This window comes from Ursus americanus, chromosome 3, assembly GCF_024610735.1.
Source record: "Ursus americanus isolate L20-20 chromosome 3, mUrsAme1.1.p, whole genome shotgun sequence".
Taxonomy (NCBI): Eukaryota; Metazoa; Chordata; class Mammalia; order Carnivora; family Ursidae; genus Ursus; species Ursus americanus.
The window spans coordinates 44,642,666-44,659,080 of NC_142129.1; the positions used below are offsets into that span (position 1 = coordinate 44,642,666).

At 55.1% G+C, this 16,415-nt stretch overlaps 1 protein-coding gene across 2 annotated transcripts in view; it reads left to right on the forward strand.

Moving 5' to 3' along the window:
- Nucleotides 1-4,234: 4,234 nt before the first annotated feature.
- CRHR2 (corticotropin releasing hormone receptor 2) overlaps nucleotides 4,235-16,415 on the forward strand; it is a 44,826-nt gene continuing 32,645 nt past the window's right edge. Inside the window, exons 1-2 of one of the 2 annotated variants that reach the window (XM_087860941.1) lie at nucleotides 4,235-4,504; nucleotides 13,558-13,651. In XM_087860941.1, the coding sequence (XP_087717067.1) occupies nucleotides 13,582-13,651 (70 nt within the window). In that variant the 5' untranslated portion in view covers nucleotides 4,235-4,504; nucleotides 13,558-13,581. The remainder of the gene's footprint in view (nucleotides 4,505-13,557; nucleotides 13,652-16,415) is intronic. The other variant, XM_045792923.2, reaches the window with a different exon arrangement.

The window sequence follows — 16,415 nt, forward strand, 5'->3', positions numbered from 1 at the left end:
GTCACCCTTTCCTTTCACAGCCGCACACAACGACTCCACGGCCCTCAGCCCGTCAGCCTTACAGAAAGTCTGGACTCCCTTCAACAGTTGTGGTTCCCACACATTTTCCCAGTCACCTTTCACTCTGAATTCTACTGCTGCTCAATTTCTTTTCTTTTCTTTTTAAAGATTTTATTTATTTATTTGACAGAGAGAGAGAGAGACAACCAGCGAGAGAGGGAACACAAGCAGGGGGAGTGGGAGAGGAAGAAGCAGGCTCCCAGCCGAGGAGCCTGATGCGGGGCTCGAACCCAGAACGCCGGGATCACGCCCTGAGCCGAAGGCAGATGCTAACGACTGCGCCACCCAGGCGCCCCTGCTGCTCAATTTCTGATCCCTTCTGTGTTGGTCGGAATTCCTAGGACAGTAAGTGACAGAGACCCCTCAAGCTAGCTCAAGCATCAGGGAAGAATTGTCAGGGAGCTCCCTTACTGGGGGCAGAGGCAAAGCAGGCTTCTGGCTGGGCTGGCGCCAGAGCCTGGAAGGCCACCGGGACCTCCTCTCCCCGTCTCTCCCCTGCTCCCTGTGTGTGGGAGCTCGTCCTCTCAGCTTGGCCTGCTCCTAATGGTAGCCAGCAGTCATGTAGCTGCCGCACTTGGCATCTCTCACTGTTTCCAAGACGAATAGTCTCTCTTCGATGCAAAGTTTTAAAGTCCCAGGGAAGGACTGTGACTGAGTCGGTTCAGATCCGCTGTCCGCTCCTGTACCAACCAACTGTGGTCAGTGCAGCGAGGCCTGTCGTTTAGTTAACCTGGTCGACTGCACTGGGCCAATCCACCGTGGCCCACTGCCAACCAAATCACGTAGCCAGAGTAGGGCATGCCCTCTCAAGGGGGCAACAGTGGCCCCAAGAAGGGAACAGCAGTTCTTGGAAGGCAGAACGATGTCGAATATGATAATGGTTGGTGCCCCCAAAGAGCCACAATACACAACCAGATAGTATGAAAATTTCATAGTGGGGAGGGCAATTAGGGAAAAAGTCTAAAAGGGCTCCTTTCGGGGGAAGAGGGGTGGTGATAATAAAAAAGTAAATATTGAGCAACACTGGAGTAGAGGACGACACACATCTCAGAAGGATGGGACCATTCTGGACAAAACAAAGAAACGTCCAGTCCCCCTTCCACTTCCTGCCGCTGCTGACCCCTCTCCAACAGGATACAGATATCCTCACCCAGTCCAGCACCCCTTCCTCATTCCCAAGCGCCATGCACACAATGGTGTGCACGGTGCTTCACTCACGTTCACTGACCATTCACACCTCGGGGAAGCCGTTCCTGCCCATCCCGTCCCCCTTGGACCTGGTCCTTGTCCCCTCTTTTCTCTCCGAGTCCCCGAGACAATCCCTAGCCCAGATGCTTCTCCATCTTGGATACCAAGCTAAATCTAGGCATTTCCACTGTTTGACTTTACCAAGCAAACCGCCCACCTTCCTTCCAGACCACCCTGAGTTCGTCTTTCATGATCAAAAAGAGCCTTGAAGGCATTTCAAAAAGAAAAGGCTCCTCTACCCGGAAGTCCGCCCTGAGGAATACAAAGCTCACAAAGAGAGTTTCGTGTTAGCTCTGCCCTGATCACAGCTGTAGGCAGGCTTTCGTCCACCAGCACAGACTCTGAAAGCCTAGAAGGGCTGTCCGGAGGACACCCCACAGCCTCCACGGTTTTGTTTGTTTTTTATTGTTGTTGTTTGTTTTTAACCCATTATGTTTAGAGAGGTCACGTTCAGACTTCTGTGACCTTCTAGGCCCCATTAAGTCTTAGGTGAGACGAGGATTCACATGCAGGGAGTACTTATGGGAAGTGCTCCCAGGAGAGACTGGGAAGAGAAGGGGCAGAGCAGGACAGAGAAGGCAAGCAAGTCCCACAGCAGTGAGATGCCAGGTCAAGTCCCAGCCTCCCTTGACCCCACAGAAGCCCCAAGGCTTAATTACACCCAGAGTTCATCTGCCTCCAGCCAAAGGAGCACCAGCCAGTCAATGGCTAAGCACGCCTTTGAGGGTTGGCGGATGCAAACTCCTGGATACCTGGGGATCCCCACCTCGTACAAAATACAGTTCTAGTTTTCCCAAGAGCACTCCAAGTCAGAGGAGGGGATTGGTCTGGAAGCACAAGGAAGGGCCTGCCAGGGAGGAATACGGCCAAGCCCCTATGCGCCCGCTCTGCAGACCCTCCTAGAACCAGAGCGGATCTAGCTTCCTTCCAGCCTGTCCCCCGTGCCCTGGCCCTACACTGTGCCACCCAGCCGGGACCCCAGCCTAGCCCGCCTGCGCTTGGCCAGCTCCTTGCCTTTGCTCACCCTGGTTCCTGCATCTGGAGTAAAGTCCCGCCCTTCTCCGTCGTTTAAATCCCTTAAGGTACTTCTGCAGCACCTCCCCCTGAAGTCCCCTTCGTCACTCCCTGAGCTGCCCCACACCGTGTACCATCCCTCAGCTCCCATCACAGTTACTTCTGCCCGGACCTCATGGGCTCCACATCCCTCCCCTCTCCGGGCACACTCCCCACACTCCCCAGGCTGTGAGGTTGGCCCTAAGGTCAGAGCCCCTGAACAGGACCGTCGTGAGGCTGGCCGTGGAGACGCCCAGTGATGTGCGCTGAAGGGCACCGGTGGGCCCTGTGCCAACCCATCACCTCTCTTTCTGAGTCTGCTCACCCTTCTGGGTCCTGCCACACTATCATCTCCCTCCAGGAGCCTGCTCTGACCAAACCCATCTGACTAGGTCCAGCAAAGCCATATCCTAGCCCAAGACTTGGAATGGGGTTTCCATCCTGTCACCTTCAAACGAATGGGGAGATCTGGTCAACTCCTCCTCATTTTTTCCCATAAAGATTCCCCACTACCACTGGGGCCAGGCTCTATGCTACGGGGGTGGGGGCAGAAATAAACAGAGGAGGGGAGAAGACCGGGGCTCTGTCCTCAGGAAGGGATCCCTGCCTCCTACCCAAGCTGGTGGGAGGCCAGCTTCAACTGCCCCAGGGGCACTGAGAGAAGAGTCCACATTGAGAAAGAGCCCAGGGCTGACTCTGACCTGTGAGGTTTCAGGGGAGGGTCATACTCTGGGACTGGCACAGTCAGGTCAGGCTGCCTTGAGGAAGCAGATAGAGGGGAGGAGGACCTGACCTGAAAAGTGTCCCAGGCAGAGAGACCAGAGTAAACACAGAGTATCTACGGTTCTTGAACTCAGGCTGCGTTTTCCAGGGCCTGTACCCACCTAGTCTGCAACCTCCAGGAAAAGCTAAATGCCCCACTAATCACATTCCTCAAATGCTTTCCCCTCACATCCTAAGATGCTGGAACTGCTGCTTAAAGCTTTTAGACTCCCTACAGCAGGCCCACCTTTAGAACAGTTCCAAGGGCTGCTTTGGTCCCTTCCATACAGCAGGTCTCACCTCCTGAGCCCTGACCCTGCTCCAGGCTGGACCAGTCCACACCCGAGGCCAATACTGCTCAGCCCTGCCTGACATTAGGATCCCTGAGCAACACACTGAATCGCACCAATGCCTGAATTGTCCCCCCACCCCCCACCCAACCTATAATCAGAACCCAGGGTGGGGGGCATGTGGGAGGTGGGGACTGGCATCCATGCATTCATTGTGTTTGGGTTTTTTTTTTTAATTTAGCATTTTATTTCACATTTACAGAAAAGGTGGAAGAATGATCAGAAGTATACCATAGACCCATTGCCCACATTTACCAATAATTTACATTTTGCTGGATTGTTCTGTGTATTTCTGAACTATCTGAAAGTAAGTTAGAAACACGGTGCCCTTTATCCCTAAATGTGTACTTCCTCAAAGCAAGAATAGTCTTTTACCCACAGTGTGGTTATCAAAATCAGGAAGTTGAACATTGATACGGTACTATTATTTCATCCAGACTCCACATTCAAATTTCAATGATCCCGATAGGCGCTGGAGCCCGATAAAGCTCCCCAGATAATCAGAAGATGTCCTCAGGCCCCAGATGAGACCCACCTAAGCCACTCTGTGCTGTGCCCACAACCCCAAACCCCGTCCTCCTCCTCCCTTTCTCAATCCGTCTCTCTCCAAACTGGGGAGCTACTGCCCTGGCAAAAGGGGCGGGCTGATAAACGGCCTTAACCCCTTGTCTGCAGGCTGGACGCAGAGGTTGGCCCCTGGCCGCCCCGGGAGCTGCCGCTGCCCAGCACCCGCTATAAATAACCTGGAGGGACAGGCTGTGGGGCGGTGTCGCGCCGCCGGGGCCTGGGGGTGGGGGAGTGCCCCCTGGGCCCCGCGCCTAACCTTGGCCTCCGCGAGTCGGTGCGGAGGGAAGGGGCCAACTGGGCTCCGGTGGGGGGAGGGGCAGGCGGGGCGGGACCTTGACGCCTGGGAGGTGCGCTCCTTTCCCTAGCCGCCAGTGGGCATGTGAGGTCCCGCTGGGCCCCCGCGCCTCCTCCACGCCCCGCACCCCCTCCTCTGCCTCCTCTGCCTCTTCCCGCCGCTGCTCAAAGTAAGTGCGGGGAGTTGGGGTCGGTCTCAGGGTAGGGGCGCTCGGGCGCCTGGAGCTCCAGGGTGGGAGGCGGGACTCAGTGCTTGGTTACTGGACCCGGTTTCATTCAGCCCAGTTAGGAGCTGGCTGTGGGAGGTCTCAGGACCAGGTTGAGGTTGGGGATCCCTGTATGGGATGAGGGGTGGAGATGGATCTCCTGCCTGGATGAGGCAGACAGATGGAGGGGAGAGGCAACTGACGCCTGCTGGGATGGGACATGGAGGCGCAGTAGGGCTGAGCAGAGCGTTAGGGGTGAATCTCCAGTGTCTAGGGCATGCCCTTCCTCAGGTCCAGAAATTCCCTATCCCCTGGCATTTTGTCCCCTCCCCCGTGGGTCCCTCTCCATCTCTCCATCTCACCCTCCCTCACCGACCACCCCAGTTCTAGCCCTTCCCACAAGGGAACACCAGAGACCTGCCCTCTGTTTCCTGCCACCCTGTCCCTACCTTCCTCTCAGCGCCTTAAACCAGACACTCCCCAGTTCCAATTGAGCAATGGGACAGAGGAGGCACTGGGAGGATCAGCCTAGCCCAGGGCTCCTGAAGACAGTGGGTGCACCCCAACCCCTGCCCTGTGGCCCGAGTCGGGGTGCGCAAGTGGATGCTGGGCTATGCAGAAAGGGCTGACGAAGTAGGGGCGAGGCCAGGAGGGAATGGTTCCCAGAAACAGATGCAGGAGGAACCCACCTCTAACCCTCTCCCCATTTTACAGATGGGGACACCAACGCTCAGAAATGGAGGGACATCTGCTCTAGGTCACGCTTCTCATGAAGGACCACAACATTAACAGGGTTCAGAGAGGCAAGAGGGGCCCAGAGGCCACACAATTCCGGGGAGAAGAACCAGGCTAGAAGTCAGGAAACCCCATCTTGTCCCGACTCTACCACGCACCAGCCTCTGGGACCGTTTCCTGGGCCTCGATGTCCTCATACACACACTGACAACTCATTTTTTAACACTCATTCAACAGATGGGCAGTGAGCAGCCACTGCCGGTGGCAAAGTGGCTTTGCCAACACACCTGATTCAAATCCCTGCTTTGCTGCTTAGCGTGTGACCTCAGACATGTTACTCAGATTTTCTAAGCCTCGGTTTCCTCATGGGTAAAATGGGTATCAGTGCTTACTGGAGAGAGCTATCATGAGGAATGGTTGAGATAATGTAAGTAAAGCTCTCAGCACCCTGCCTGGCACAGAGTAAGCGCTCAGTGTTGTGCCAGGCACTGTAGACAAAGCATGATGCCCCTAGGGGCCCTGCCCTCCCAGGGGGTCCGGTCGGTGCCCTCTATGGGCAGCTGGCCCTGATACCTGCCAGGTCCTTTTAATGACATTGAAAGCTGTACTTGGGATAAGCAGAGGTTGTGGAGTGGGTTCTGCATTCCGCCACCCTACCCCACATGCCCTGGGCTTTGAGCTCTTTTTGCCACCTGCCCCTTGTTCTTGAGATATGCCTTCCGAGGGAGCCAGACGTTAGGCCCAGGGTTGTCCCTTGACCCTCCCCTCGGGAGCCATGATGCAGACTGCAGCAGCTGGTGAGCCAGAGAGGGCTTCTGGCTGCTGCCCCAGAGCCAGGCCAAGTTTGGCAGGGGGGTCTGTGGATGGGTCCCCTGGGTTCTGGGGGTGTCAGAACTAGGAACCTGAGAGGCAGTAGTCTGCATCCCCGTAGAGTCGATCAGACCCTACCCCTAGCTCCGTGGGAGACCCCAGCCTGAGACTGAAGACTGGTTACATATAACTCCCGGGAGAGGAACTAAACCGTGATCTCTCTGGCCCTGAAGTGCGGGTTTCCTTGTTGTAACGGCATTTATTTCTGGGTCCTTGTCCAACTATTCCAAGATTTCTGCTCACTGTGAGAAAAGAACATGGGGCCCAGAGCCGGCGGTGAGAGGGAAGATGCCTGGGGAAGGACCTGGCCTCCAGCCCTCTCGTTCATCGAACTGGTATTTAAGGAGGACGTTGCACGGTGGGGACCAGAGGGGAGGCCCATGGCTCCTGCCCTGTGGAGTTGATGACCTAGAAGGAACCACTGGCAGGAGAAAATAATGGTGAAGAATCAAGTGTGCATTTACAAACGCTGGTCTTTGGAACGAAGAAAAGTGTGGGCGGGTTATGATAAAGTCTGCTGGGAGGTGGACAGGACCCCTGGGGAAGGGACCGGGCGGCCCCGGAGGAGAGCCGAGGGGAGAGCCAGCAGAGGGGGAAGGCCCAGACAAGCCCCAACCCTGAGAAGAGAGGGTGCCAGCTTTTGGGGGTCTGGTGAGCCTGGTGGGATCTGGTTTCTATCCTGAAATCACAGGGAGCTCTGGGAGCTTCCTGAGTAGGGGAGAGGCCCCCCTGATTTGCCATTATGGAAGTTCCAGCTGATGGTTTAACGGGGGAACACCCGACCCGCCTGTACTCCACGAGCGCAGAGGAGCTTTGACCTTGGTGCTTCTGGTTGCCCTTCGAGGCCTTTGGGAAGCAGCTTTCAGAAGGCAGCATGTAATCATGAAGCCTATCTTGTGCACCAGGCACTGGGCTAAGCGCAGAAGGTGAGACAGTTCTTTGCAGGCGGAAACCAAGGTTGAGTGAGGCTACGTAATATGGCCGCTAGATTCCAAAACTCTTGATTCTAACTTTTTGAACGACTCACCTTCTTGTCTGTGAAGAACCCAGGAGTCTACCAGCCCCTCTTGGCTGGGTCCAGCCTCTTGGACCTTTGGGCAGCAAAATACTCCCCCATCCCCCACCCCCAGGGTCTCAGAACAGCACTTCTGTGGCCTCTTGCTCCAAGTCCCGCCTTCCGGTGGGCGCCATCTGTCCTGAGAAGGCTCAGCTAGGAGAGAAGTCAGGGGCTCCAGAAGCCTGGCCCCTCCCTAAGCTGCACAGCCCTCCCCAAGGCCAAGGCCCTGCACCCCTTCCCCACACACCCAGGGTCTGTGACCTGTGGGCAGGGGGCTCAAGGGTCATTTGCCAGAAGCTAATTCATCTAATAACGTTCCCCCAAAATTCAACTACTTTTTGCATAGTTGACGAAGCCAATCATCCAATTTCTTCTCTGTTTTTTGCCACTTTGTTGATGTTTATGTACTTTTTAAAATACCAATTTGTCTGAGAGCACTGCTTACTTAATTTTGTATTCCTGTTAAGTCTTAAATTTGCAGCACTTTACGAATTACAGGACTATTTTGTACACTCTGAGCTGTCATTTTCTACTTTATCTGATTTTAGCCATTATTAGGAGTCCTCAGCCAGTTTGTCCAAAGTCACTTTATACAAAATTCATATTTTTTAAGACATCATTTCAAACCCGCCAGAGGGAAGGATAGATTATTCAATAAGCCTATTTTGCTTATTCCCTTGAGCACCTACATAGGGCTTACCACATGCTCGGCACTGCTCTAAGCACTGATATGCATTACCTATTTTAAGCTTCATAACACCCCTAGGGGATAAGACCATCATTACCCCCATTTTACAGATCAGGAAGCTGAGGCGAGGTCATGTGCCCAAGGTCACTCCTCTGGTCGTGGCAGGGTCAGGATTCAAACCAAGCAGCCTGACTCCAGATTTTCTTCCCTTTACAAAAATTTAATTAGGATACTCAACCAGATGCCAGAACAAATCAGAATGGAGTGACTTTCAGGTCAACTGGACATTAGATGAGTTGATGATTAAGGAGAAGATTGTAGACCTAATGACCTGTTCTAGGGCCTCCTGCTAGCTAGCCCCCTCCCCCTTTATCGGGCCTCCCCTCTCCAGAGCTTCCTCCATCCTCAGACATCTGCGTGAGGGCCCAGGGCTTGGCAGAGCTAAGGGGAGAGGCACGGAGAAGAAAGAGCCACAGGCTATCAGAGAGGAGAAAGTGCACGTGATAAGGAGAGGCCTAGAAGTTTCTGCGGGTGAGCTGTTGGCCGTTAGAACTGGGTGGGAGAGTGGGCATCTTAGGAAGAGGTACCTGCTGGAGCCCTCAGGGATGGGGGAGGCCACAGGAAGCTGCTGGGGCCCTGGGGGTCCTCACTTGAAGTCCAGCACCTGATAAGTTAGAATCGAATATCCAGTCTCCCCTTCCAGGAAGCCTGCCCAGATACTCCAGAAAATAATTACCTACTTCCTTCATATGGCCTCCAGCCCCTTACCCTCTGCCTCAGTCCATCTCAGCCTCACCTCCCTGCTGTACCCCCGCCACACACACCCCTCCTCTTTCCCCCTTCTCCTCCCTTTCTCCTTCTCCCTTCCCCCTCTGCTCCTCTTCCTTCCCTTCTCCCCTTTCACCTTTCCCTCCCTTTCCCTCTCCGGCCTTCTCCCCTTCTCCAGCATCCCCCTCTCCTCCTCTTCCTCTCACCCTTCCACCCTCCCACAGGGCCCAGGTTCCTCTCTCCTCTAGCCCTAGCTTGGGCTCAATGAAACCAGTGAATGAAAGAAAAGAGTGGGGAGGAATCCTCTCCCTCCTGGAGGAGTCCTCTCTGACCTTGGGCCGAGAGGGAGGAGGCGGGAAGGGAGCTCACCCCATTCCCCTTGGGTGACTGGCAGCCTGGCCACAGGACCTGTGGTCCTGTAAATCTCCCAGGCTTAAACCAGGGGCTAAATTTAGACGAAGCTTTGTAGGCAGCCCAGGAGGGAGCACCAGGCTGGGCCGACACCCTGGCTCCAAGGAGGCCTATCCCTGGGGCACAGGTTCTGCCTGGACAGGGCCCAAGGTACAAGAGCAGCTGGCATCTTGGCCCTGACCTGCTGCCTCCTCCTCCTGCCAGGGCCTCTCCCCTGCCCTTTCTAACATGAAGCCTTCCAATTCCAGGCACACAGGGGCTGGAACCAGGAACTGGGCTGGCCTCAAAGTGAAAATTGAGAGAGAAGGAATCTGACAAGTGGGAAGAGTCCAGAAACTGAGCTCCCAGAATTGGGGGTAGGGGTGCAGCTCCACCTGGCTGAGGGGACCAGGGTCTCATCCATCCAGTCAGCCAACAAGCATTTATTGAGTACCTGCCATGTGCCAGGCTCTGGACTGGGAACTGGGGACACAGATGTGAACCAGACAGATGTGGGTCATCTATAGTCTCACTGGGGAGAGGTGAGGGGTGGCGGGTGACTCTGCCCCTAGGACATCCAAGAGCTGGATGCAGAAGCCTAAGGTTTTCCTGCAAAAGAGAGAATAATGGGGGGGGGGGGGCTCAGATTAAGTTATAGAGCCCAAACTTCTCCACGGGCAAGGCCCTGCCCAGCCGGCTGTGTCTGCATACACTCCTAGGGTGACCCAGCCCTCTGCCTGTGGGCCCCACCGCACTGGGGAGGACAGCTTCTTACGAGAGTGGCCTCCTGAGCCCCACAGCCACCCTGTCAGGGACCATCTGGGGCTCTCAGCATCTCTGGACCACCCTTCACTTCCTCACCCAGGACCAGTTCTTCTGTGTATCTGACCGAGCCGCAAGCTACCAGACCGTCTGTCTAGTCCTGCCTCAGCCCCTTACCTGCTGTGCAGCCTTGGGAGGTGACTTTGCCTCTCTGGGCCTCAGTTGCCTCTTCTAGAAAATGGGGTTATTCGCAGCCACCTCAGAGGCCGTTGTGAGGCTTGAATGAGCTGCGGTAAAGCACTTTGAGCTGTGTCCAGCACATTGTAAGTGCTGATTTCCCGCTAGAGAGGTCTCTCCTTCCCACCTGTCTCCCTCTGCCCTGTGAATGGCCTCCTCCAGCCAGAGGCCGGCTGCCTCCGGACAGGCCTGCGCTGTCTCGCCTCCGGGCCTTTGCTTGCTCAGCTCCTGCCCCAGGGATCTTTCTGCTCTTATCCTTCCCCTTACCTTGGACACAGCTTCCATCCTTTTGGACTTGAGCTCCAGCGCCCAGCCCTCCATGGAGCCCTCAGTCCGCCCGCCCAGCATGCACTGGGCACTGCTGAACGGTGTGCCCAATGAGGGGGCTTCAGGCTGCATCTTCAGGGGTCCAGTGCTGGGAGGGGTCCTGAGGGCTAAGGGGGATCTGTGCTGGCTAGAGAGTTGGCGAATGGGGAACACGGGGTTTGAGGAAGCTTTTCTGAAGGAGAAGGATTTGAGTTGGGCCTTGGGACTCCCCACAGTGAGGCTTGAAGCCCCACCCCCATCTCTGAGCTCTTTAATTGGACCCCACCTAAAGGCCTTGACAGGGGCCACCATTTCACACATGCCAGGCCCCTCACCTCCAGTAACCTGTTGAAGGTACTCCAAAACCCTATGGGGTTTGTATTATCTCCACTTTCAACACGAGGGGAGCGAGGCTCAGAGAAGTGGAGCCATTCGGCCAAGGCCACAGAGCTGACCCAGAACCCTGGACGTGGGGAGGTTTGCAGTCTACTGGTTCTGAGAGCTCGTGGCCCAGGCCGTGTCTCTGCTTTCCATGGCCCACTGTGTGCTTTCTGAGAGCAGCGGCCTCTTCTGCCCCCTCCCTGCCCACCCAGTACCACCCGCAGCCGCGGCCCTTCCCAAAATACGCACTTCCAAGGTCTGTTGTGGGCTTGAACTCAGTCAAATTCACTCTTCAGCCCCTCGAAGAGAATGAACATCGTTAGCTGTGCTGGGCTCTTGGACCGGTGGGGAAGTTACAGAAGACGGAGGCCAGATCTGGGAGTTAGTCCCAAACCCTGTCTGATCTGCTCGCCCAAGCTGCCCAGCTCTGAACAGCACGCCTCACTACTGAGCACAGCGCCCCGCGCCCCAGGGCTCTGCCCACCAAGGACACTCGGCCACAGCCTCAGACCGTAGCGTCTGATGCAGGGACAGCCCAGCAATGCCCTCGCCCCCTGCCCCGTGCGTTCAGACCGCCCGCCCAAACATGAACACGCGACCCCTGAGTGATGGACTCACGGTGTGGCAGTTGGGGGCTTTGAGAGAAGGCGCTTGCCTCTAAGATGCCGAGTCGGACCAGCCCGAGGGTCCGCCATCAACACCATGTGCGTCTGGGTTGAGCATTGCCTCTGCCATGACCTCCCCCGGATGCTGACTCACCGGAAATCCTGGCCTCCTGGGGAGGGCATTACGAGCTGCTCCTCTGACAAGAAGGGGCAAGAAGGGGGTTGGGAAGTGTGTGATGGGTCGAGCCTAGGGCCCACACTCTCCTCAGACCCAGCCAAGGGTGGGACGGCAGAATTCTTGGAAATCCCAGGACAAAGACTGTCCCCTCCCCCTCCTAGCCCACCTCACCCCTGGCAGGGGCTCACTGGACAGCAAGGCCTTCCGGACGCCCAAGAAGCTGATGCTGAGTTGCTCCCAGAAGCCCCCGGGGTATGTGAACAGCAAGACCGTGGCCCCTAGTGTCTGTCTGTCCTGCAGGCCGAGAGCCAGAGCTCCCGGCTCATGGGAGCCCCTTATAGACACACACACACACACACACACACACACACACACACACACTACACCCATACTATTCACACAGCCACACATGACACACAGACATAATACACACCCCACACACACCTTACACGCACACTTAGCACGCACAGCACATATGGCTCTGCTCCCCAGCACCTCCTTCTGTACCCAGCCCTGTGGGACACAGTCGGCTGGTCTCAGGTGCAGTGACGGCCTAGGAATGGTGTCCCTACTGCCCGAAGTGCTCTGAGGAGCAGCAGCCCGTGTTCGCCCATCTGGCCAGGTGGGGTCATTTATCAGGAGCCCCAGGCCAGCGTGCTGAGGCGAAATGTTTAGCCTCCAGCCCCAGCGCAGGAAATGACTGAGCCAGATGTGGGAACGTGATGTGTGAGGGCTGTAGGGCTCTAGGCCCAGGGACATCCCGGGGCAAACATTGTCCCAGCTACCTGGGAGGGAATATGTGACTGGCAAGGGAGAGGAGAGGGGCTGCCCGCTGGTGGGCGGTGCCTACTAGAATCCTGCAATCAGGAATGTCAGGGTAGGGAGAGCACAAAAGTCATTTTGCATACACAGTTGTACACACACAGGCACTCAAATGCATTCACACACACACGTACTGGCCACAGAGTGGGAAAAATGGTGGCCTTGGGAAGAATAGGGGACAAGAGAATTCTAGAGTGCAGAGGTCTCATTCAGTCTCATGTCATGCATTCCCCAGCCTCTCTGCCTTTGCACATGCTGTGCTCTCTACCTAGGATGCTCTTCCTGGCAGCATCCTTATCAGCTGGGCAAACTCCTACTCCATCTTCAAAGCCTACATCTGCATGACCTTCTCCAAGGTGCTACCCCATTCCACCTCAGCAAATTGTAGACGCTGTAACAACTTGGTCACCCATCCATCTTTCCCACCAGAAGATGGTCCCTCAGGGGTAAAGATAACCACATTTGCTTTATTTCTTTATGTCCAGTCCAGCACCCATTCTCATGGCTTTTTCCCAGGAGATGGGGTCCTGGATGGTCTTTATCTTTTAGATGGAACTGCCATGGTCGCATCAAGCATGTCTGTTCCCTGGTGAGTGCCCACATTGGCACAGTGATCCCTTCCTTTCTTCTGCTTGCCCCCAAAGTGCCATCTCTTCCAGGAAGCCCTCCCTGGTCTCCCAAGTCCAGGTTAGGTGTCTCCCCCATGTGGAGACACCCTTTGTTGTAACTGCCTGTTTACCTTGTGGAACAGGGAAACAAAGATACATTGTCTGCTCTCTTCCGCTCCCTTCTGTGCCTTCTAAGTTTAGGGAATCCCTACCTGGCCTGGGACCATCCCAAGGACACCCAGTGGGTCTCCCAACCAGGGCCAGACATACAGTAAGCATTCTATAAATATTGGTTGGGTAAACGAACAGCTGGTAGACACCCACCCATCCCAAGGAGGAGAGCTTTGGGGACCAGGGGCTGGACAGTATAGATTCCTGTCTTGGAGGTCAAGCTGCACTGGACCTTTTCTAAGGCCTTGTCAGCATTCCAGGCCTGGTCAGACTGCCATCCTGCTGCGTGGCCAGGCATTTCCCTTCTGAGTTTCCCTTTCTATTCAACAGAGGTATGAGAGATAAGGGATGAGAGACAGAACAGGGTAGGGGGAACAGACAGGTGCTGTCAGTGGCTAGCCAGGGCCTGATCTCTGCCCCCATCCCTCCTGTCCTCTAGGCTGCCAGGACGGGCCAGGCGCCCATGGACCAGCCCCCGTGGGCACTGTTGGAGCAGTACTGCCATGTAGTCACGACCCTCACCAACGTCTCAGGTATGCATGTCCACCGCCACTACCCAGTGGCAGACCCCAGGAGATGAGGGGGGCCTCAGGGCCAGGAGAGGGGAGGCAGCTCTCCTGGACCAGCCCCAGCTCTGCGGGGTGGGGAATGGTGACCAGCTTCCGGTCCTGGCTCTGGTCTCTGTCCTTGGGCCAGCCCCTCCCCCTTTTGAGGTTCAGGCCCTTCACCAATGATGAAGGCCTTGGCCCTCAGCTCCCGGCTGTGTGCATCTAAGGAAGCTGGCCTGGCTGGCATTCTAGAGCTGAAGGAGGGGGCGCCCCTCTGCTTATAAACTTGAGCAAGACCGGCAGAAGGTGTAAACTGCATTCTCCGGTTGCCGTGACTACAGGTGTCACCTGTGGGTAAGGACTTGCAAGGCAGCAGCCGGGCCCCTGAATTCTGACCCCTCGGAGTCTTCCAGCAGCCGACTCAGAGTCAGGGGGAGCCGCCGCAGAGCTCAGAAGAGCCATGGAGGCTCCAGAGAGCTGTCTCCAGGCCCCGCCCAGTGTCTTAGCATTGTCAGGTCTGCACCCACAGAACAGCAGGGCAGGAGGAGGGCTGGGGGGTGCCCAGGGGTCCGGGGCTGCTGCCAAGGCCACGGGGAGGTCAGGGTGCTTCCAGCAGTGGGATCGAGCACCAAACGCAGCCTGCATCAGGTGTCTGAGAGGAAAGCCTCTTTGCCTGCCTTCCTGACGGTGGAGTGGTCCGGAGCTCAGGTGTGGGATCAGACAGACTCAAGCCTGGATCTTACCTCCTCCACCTAGAAGCAGCGTGGCCCCGATGAGTCAGCCAAGCCGTCTGCATTCGTTGGCTGGGGGCTGCCATGCAGCCCCACACACCGGGTGGCTTACACACACAAATGTATTTTCTCACAGTCCTGGAGGCTACGAACCCAAGATCAAGGTGTCGGCAGGGTTGGTTTCCTCTGAGGCCTCTCTCCTTGGCTTGTAGATGGCCGCCTTCTGCCCTGCGTCTTCCCTCTGTGCACGTCTGTGTCCTAGGCTCCTTTCTCACAGGGACCCCAGTCACGTTGGAGGGCTGGCACTGATGACCTCATTTTAATTTCATTACTTATTAATCTCCAATAAGGTCACATTCTGAGGTATTGAGGGTTAGGACTTATAGATTTAGGGGGACACAATTCAGCCCAGAAGAACACCTGAGCCTCAGTCTCCTCCTCTGTTAGAAACAGGTCTAAGTCTGCCTCAGAGGCTTACTGTGGAGTCTGAATGACAGATCATGGAGACACCCAGCATGGGCCAGGTCAAGCTCCCATCAGCCAGGAAATGGAAGCCCCCCATTCCAGGAGAGCCCAACCCTCCCCCCACCAGAGTTCTCTGCTCTCACAGGCAACACTGGTTTATCAGCAGACCAACTGCCTGCCCCCTGCCCTGCCCTCCAGCTCAGGGCACAGACCCTCGTCTTCCCCAGAACCCCTGGCGGATAGTACCCTACCCTACCCTCCTCTGAGTTGAGTGGGAAGGGACTCAACTTCCCCAAATACAAGGCCTCCCCTGCTTAACTTATAATATCATTCATCTCTTTGCAAATGGGATACATTACATTGATACAATTTGGAAAAAGTATTTTTAAAACTCAAAGACAATGCTTGTTCATTATTCCACAACCTGAGCATGTTTACAATGTTTATATCCCCCAGGAGTTTATCGATCTATAGAGCCTCATGTTAATTCTTTTTTGTTTTTTCAAAAAATGGGGATGATCCTGTGTCCACAGTTTTGTAACCTGCTTTTTCCTCTTATAACTCAGGTGAACACTTCCCCGTGTCATTAAATATGCATCCACCATATCACTGACAATGCTCCCCAGCAACAGTCGTGGGGACACGTCATCCTTCATTCACCACGCCCCGAAGTTGGGACGCACAGGCAGTTAGAATGCCCTTGGACCTGAGGAATAGTTTCTCAGGTCCCCACATGAAACTGACCTCCTTCTAAGTGTCCACTGATGGAGAAAACGCGTAATGACTAATGTAAGTTCAGAAACCAGCAAAACCAAACAATCTATTGTTTAGACATACATACATACGATAAAACTGAAAAACTAAGAGCAAGGAAATAAATATTCAAGAGAATGTTCCCTCTGGGGAAGGAGTATTTAGATAAATATGTGAGGGATTGGCAATGATCTAGTTTTGGATTCGGTGACAGATTCCTTCTATTTACTACTACGTTCGAACTTCCGTAAAAGAACGAACTGGAATAAGATAGTTAGGCCATGTGTGGGCTCGTGATGACAAGTGGTCATAAATCAAAGGCTGTGACCAGTTCAACTGTATGCCTCTGAGAAAACCACACTTAATCACAAGAAACCTCAGATAGGCTTTAAATGGATTATTTCTGTTTTGTTCGTCACAGAGGCACCTAAGAGGGCCTAGATCGTAAGGCATGTCATTTATTCAGTCAATGGCAATATAAGGGGTCAAATGGATTCAGGGATCCCTTGAAATATAATAACTCCCCAATCCAACATGTGCATCCATACACACCGTGCACGCGTGCGCGCGCACACACACACACACACACACACACACACACATATACACACAGAGACCACAGGGCTGGTCAAATGGGAAGAGAGCCTTGGCCAGGAAGACAGAGCTGCTGCCCAGGCCTGGAGCATTCCAACGGGTGCTGGGGGTCAGTCTGGGAACATGACCAGCCCTGCCCTCGGAACCTTGGGCTGGTAGAGGAGACAGTAGAAAAACTGACAACTTTGGTGTGACATAAACAAGCC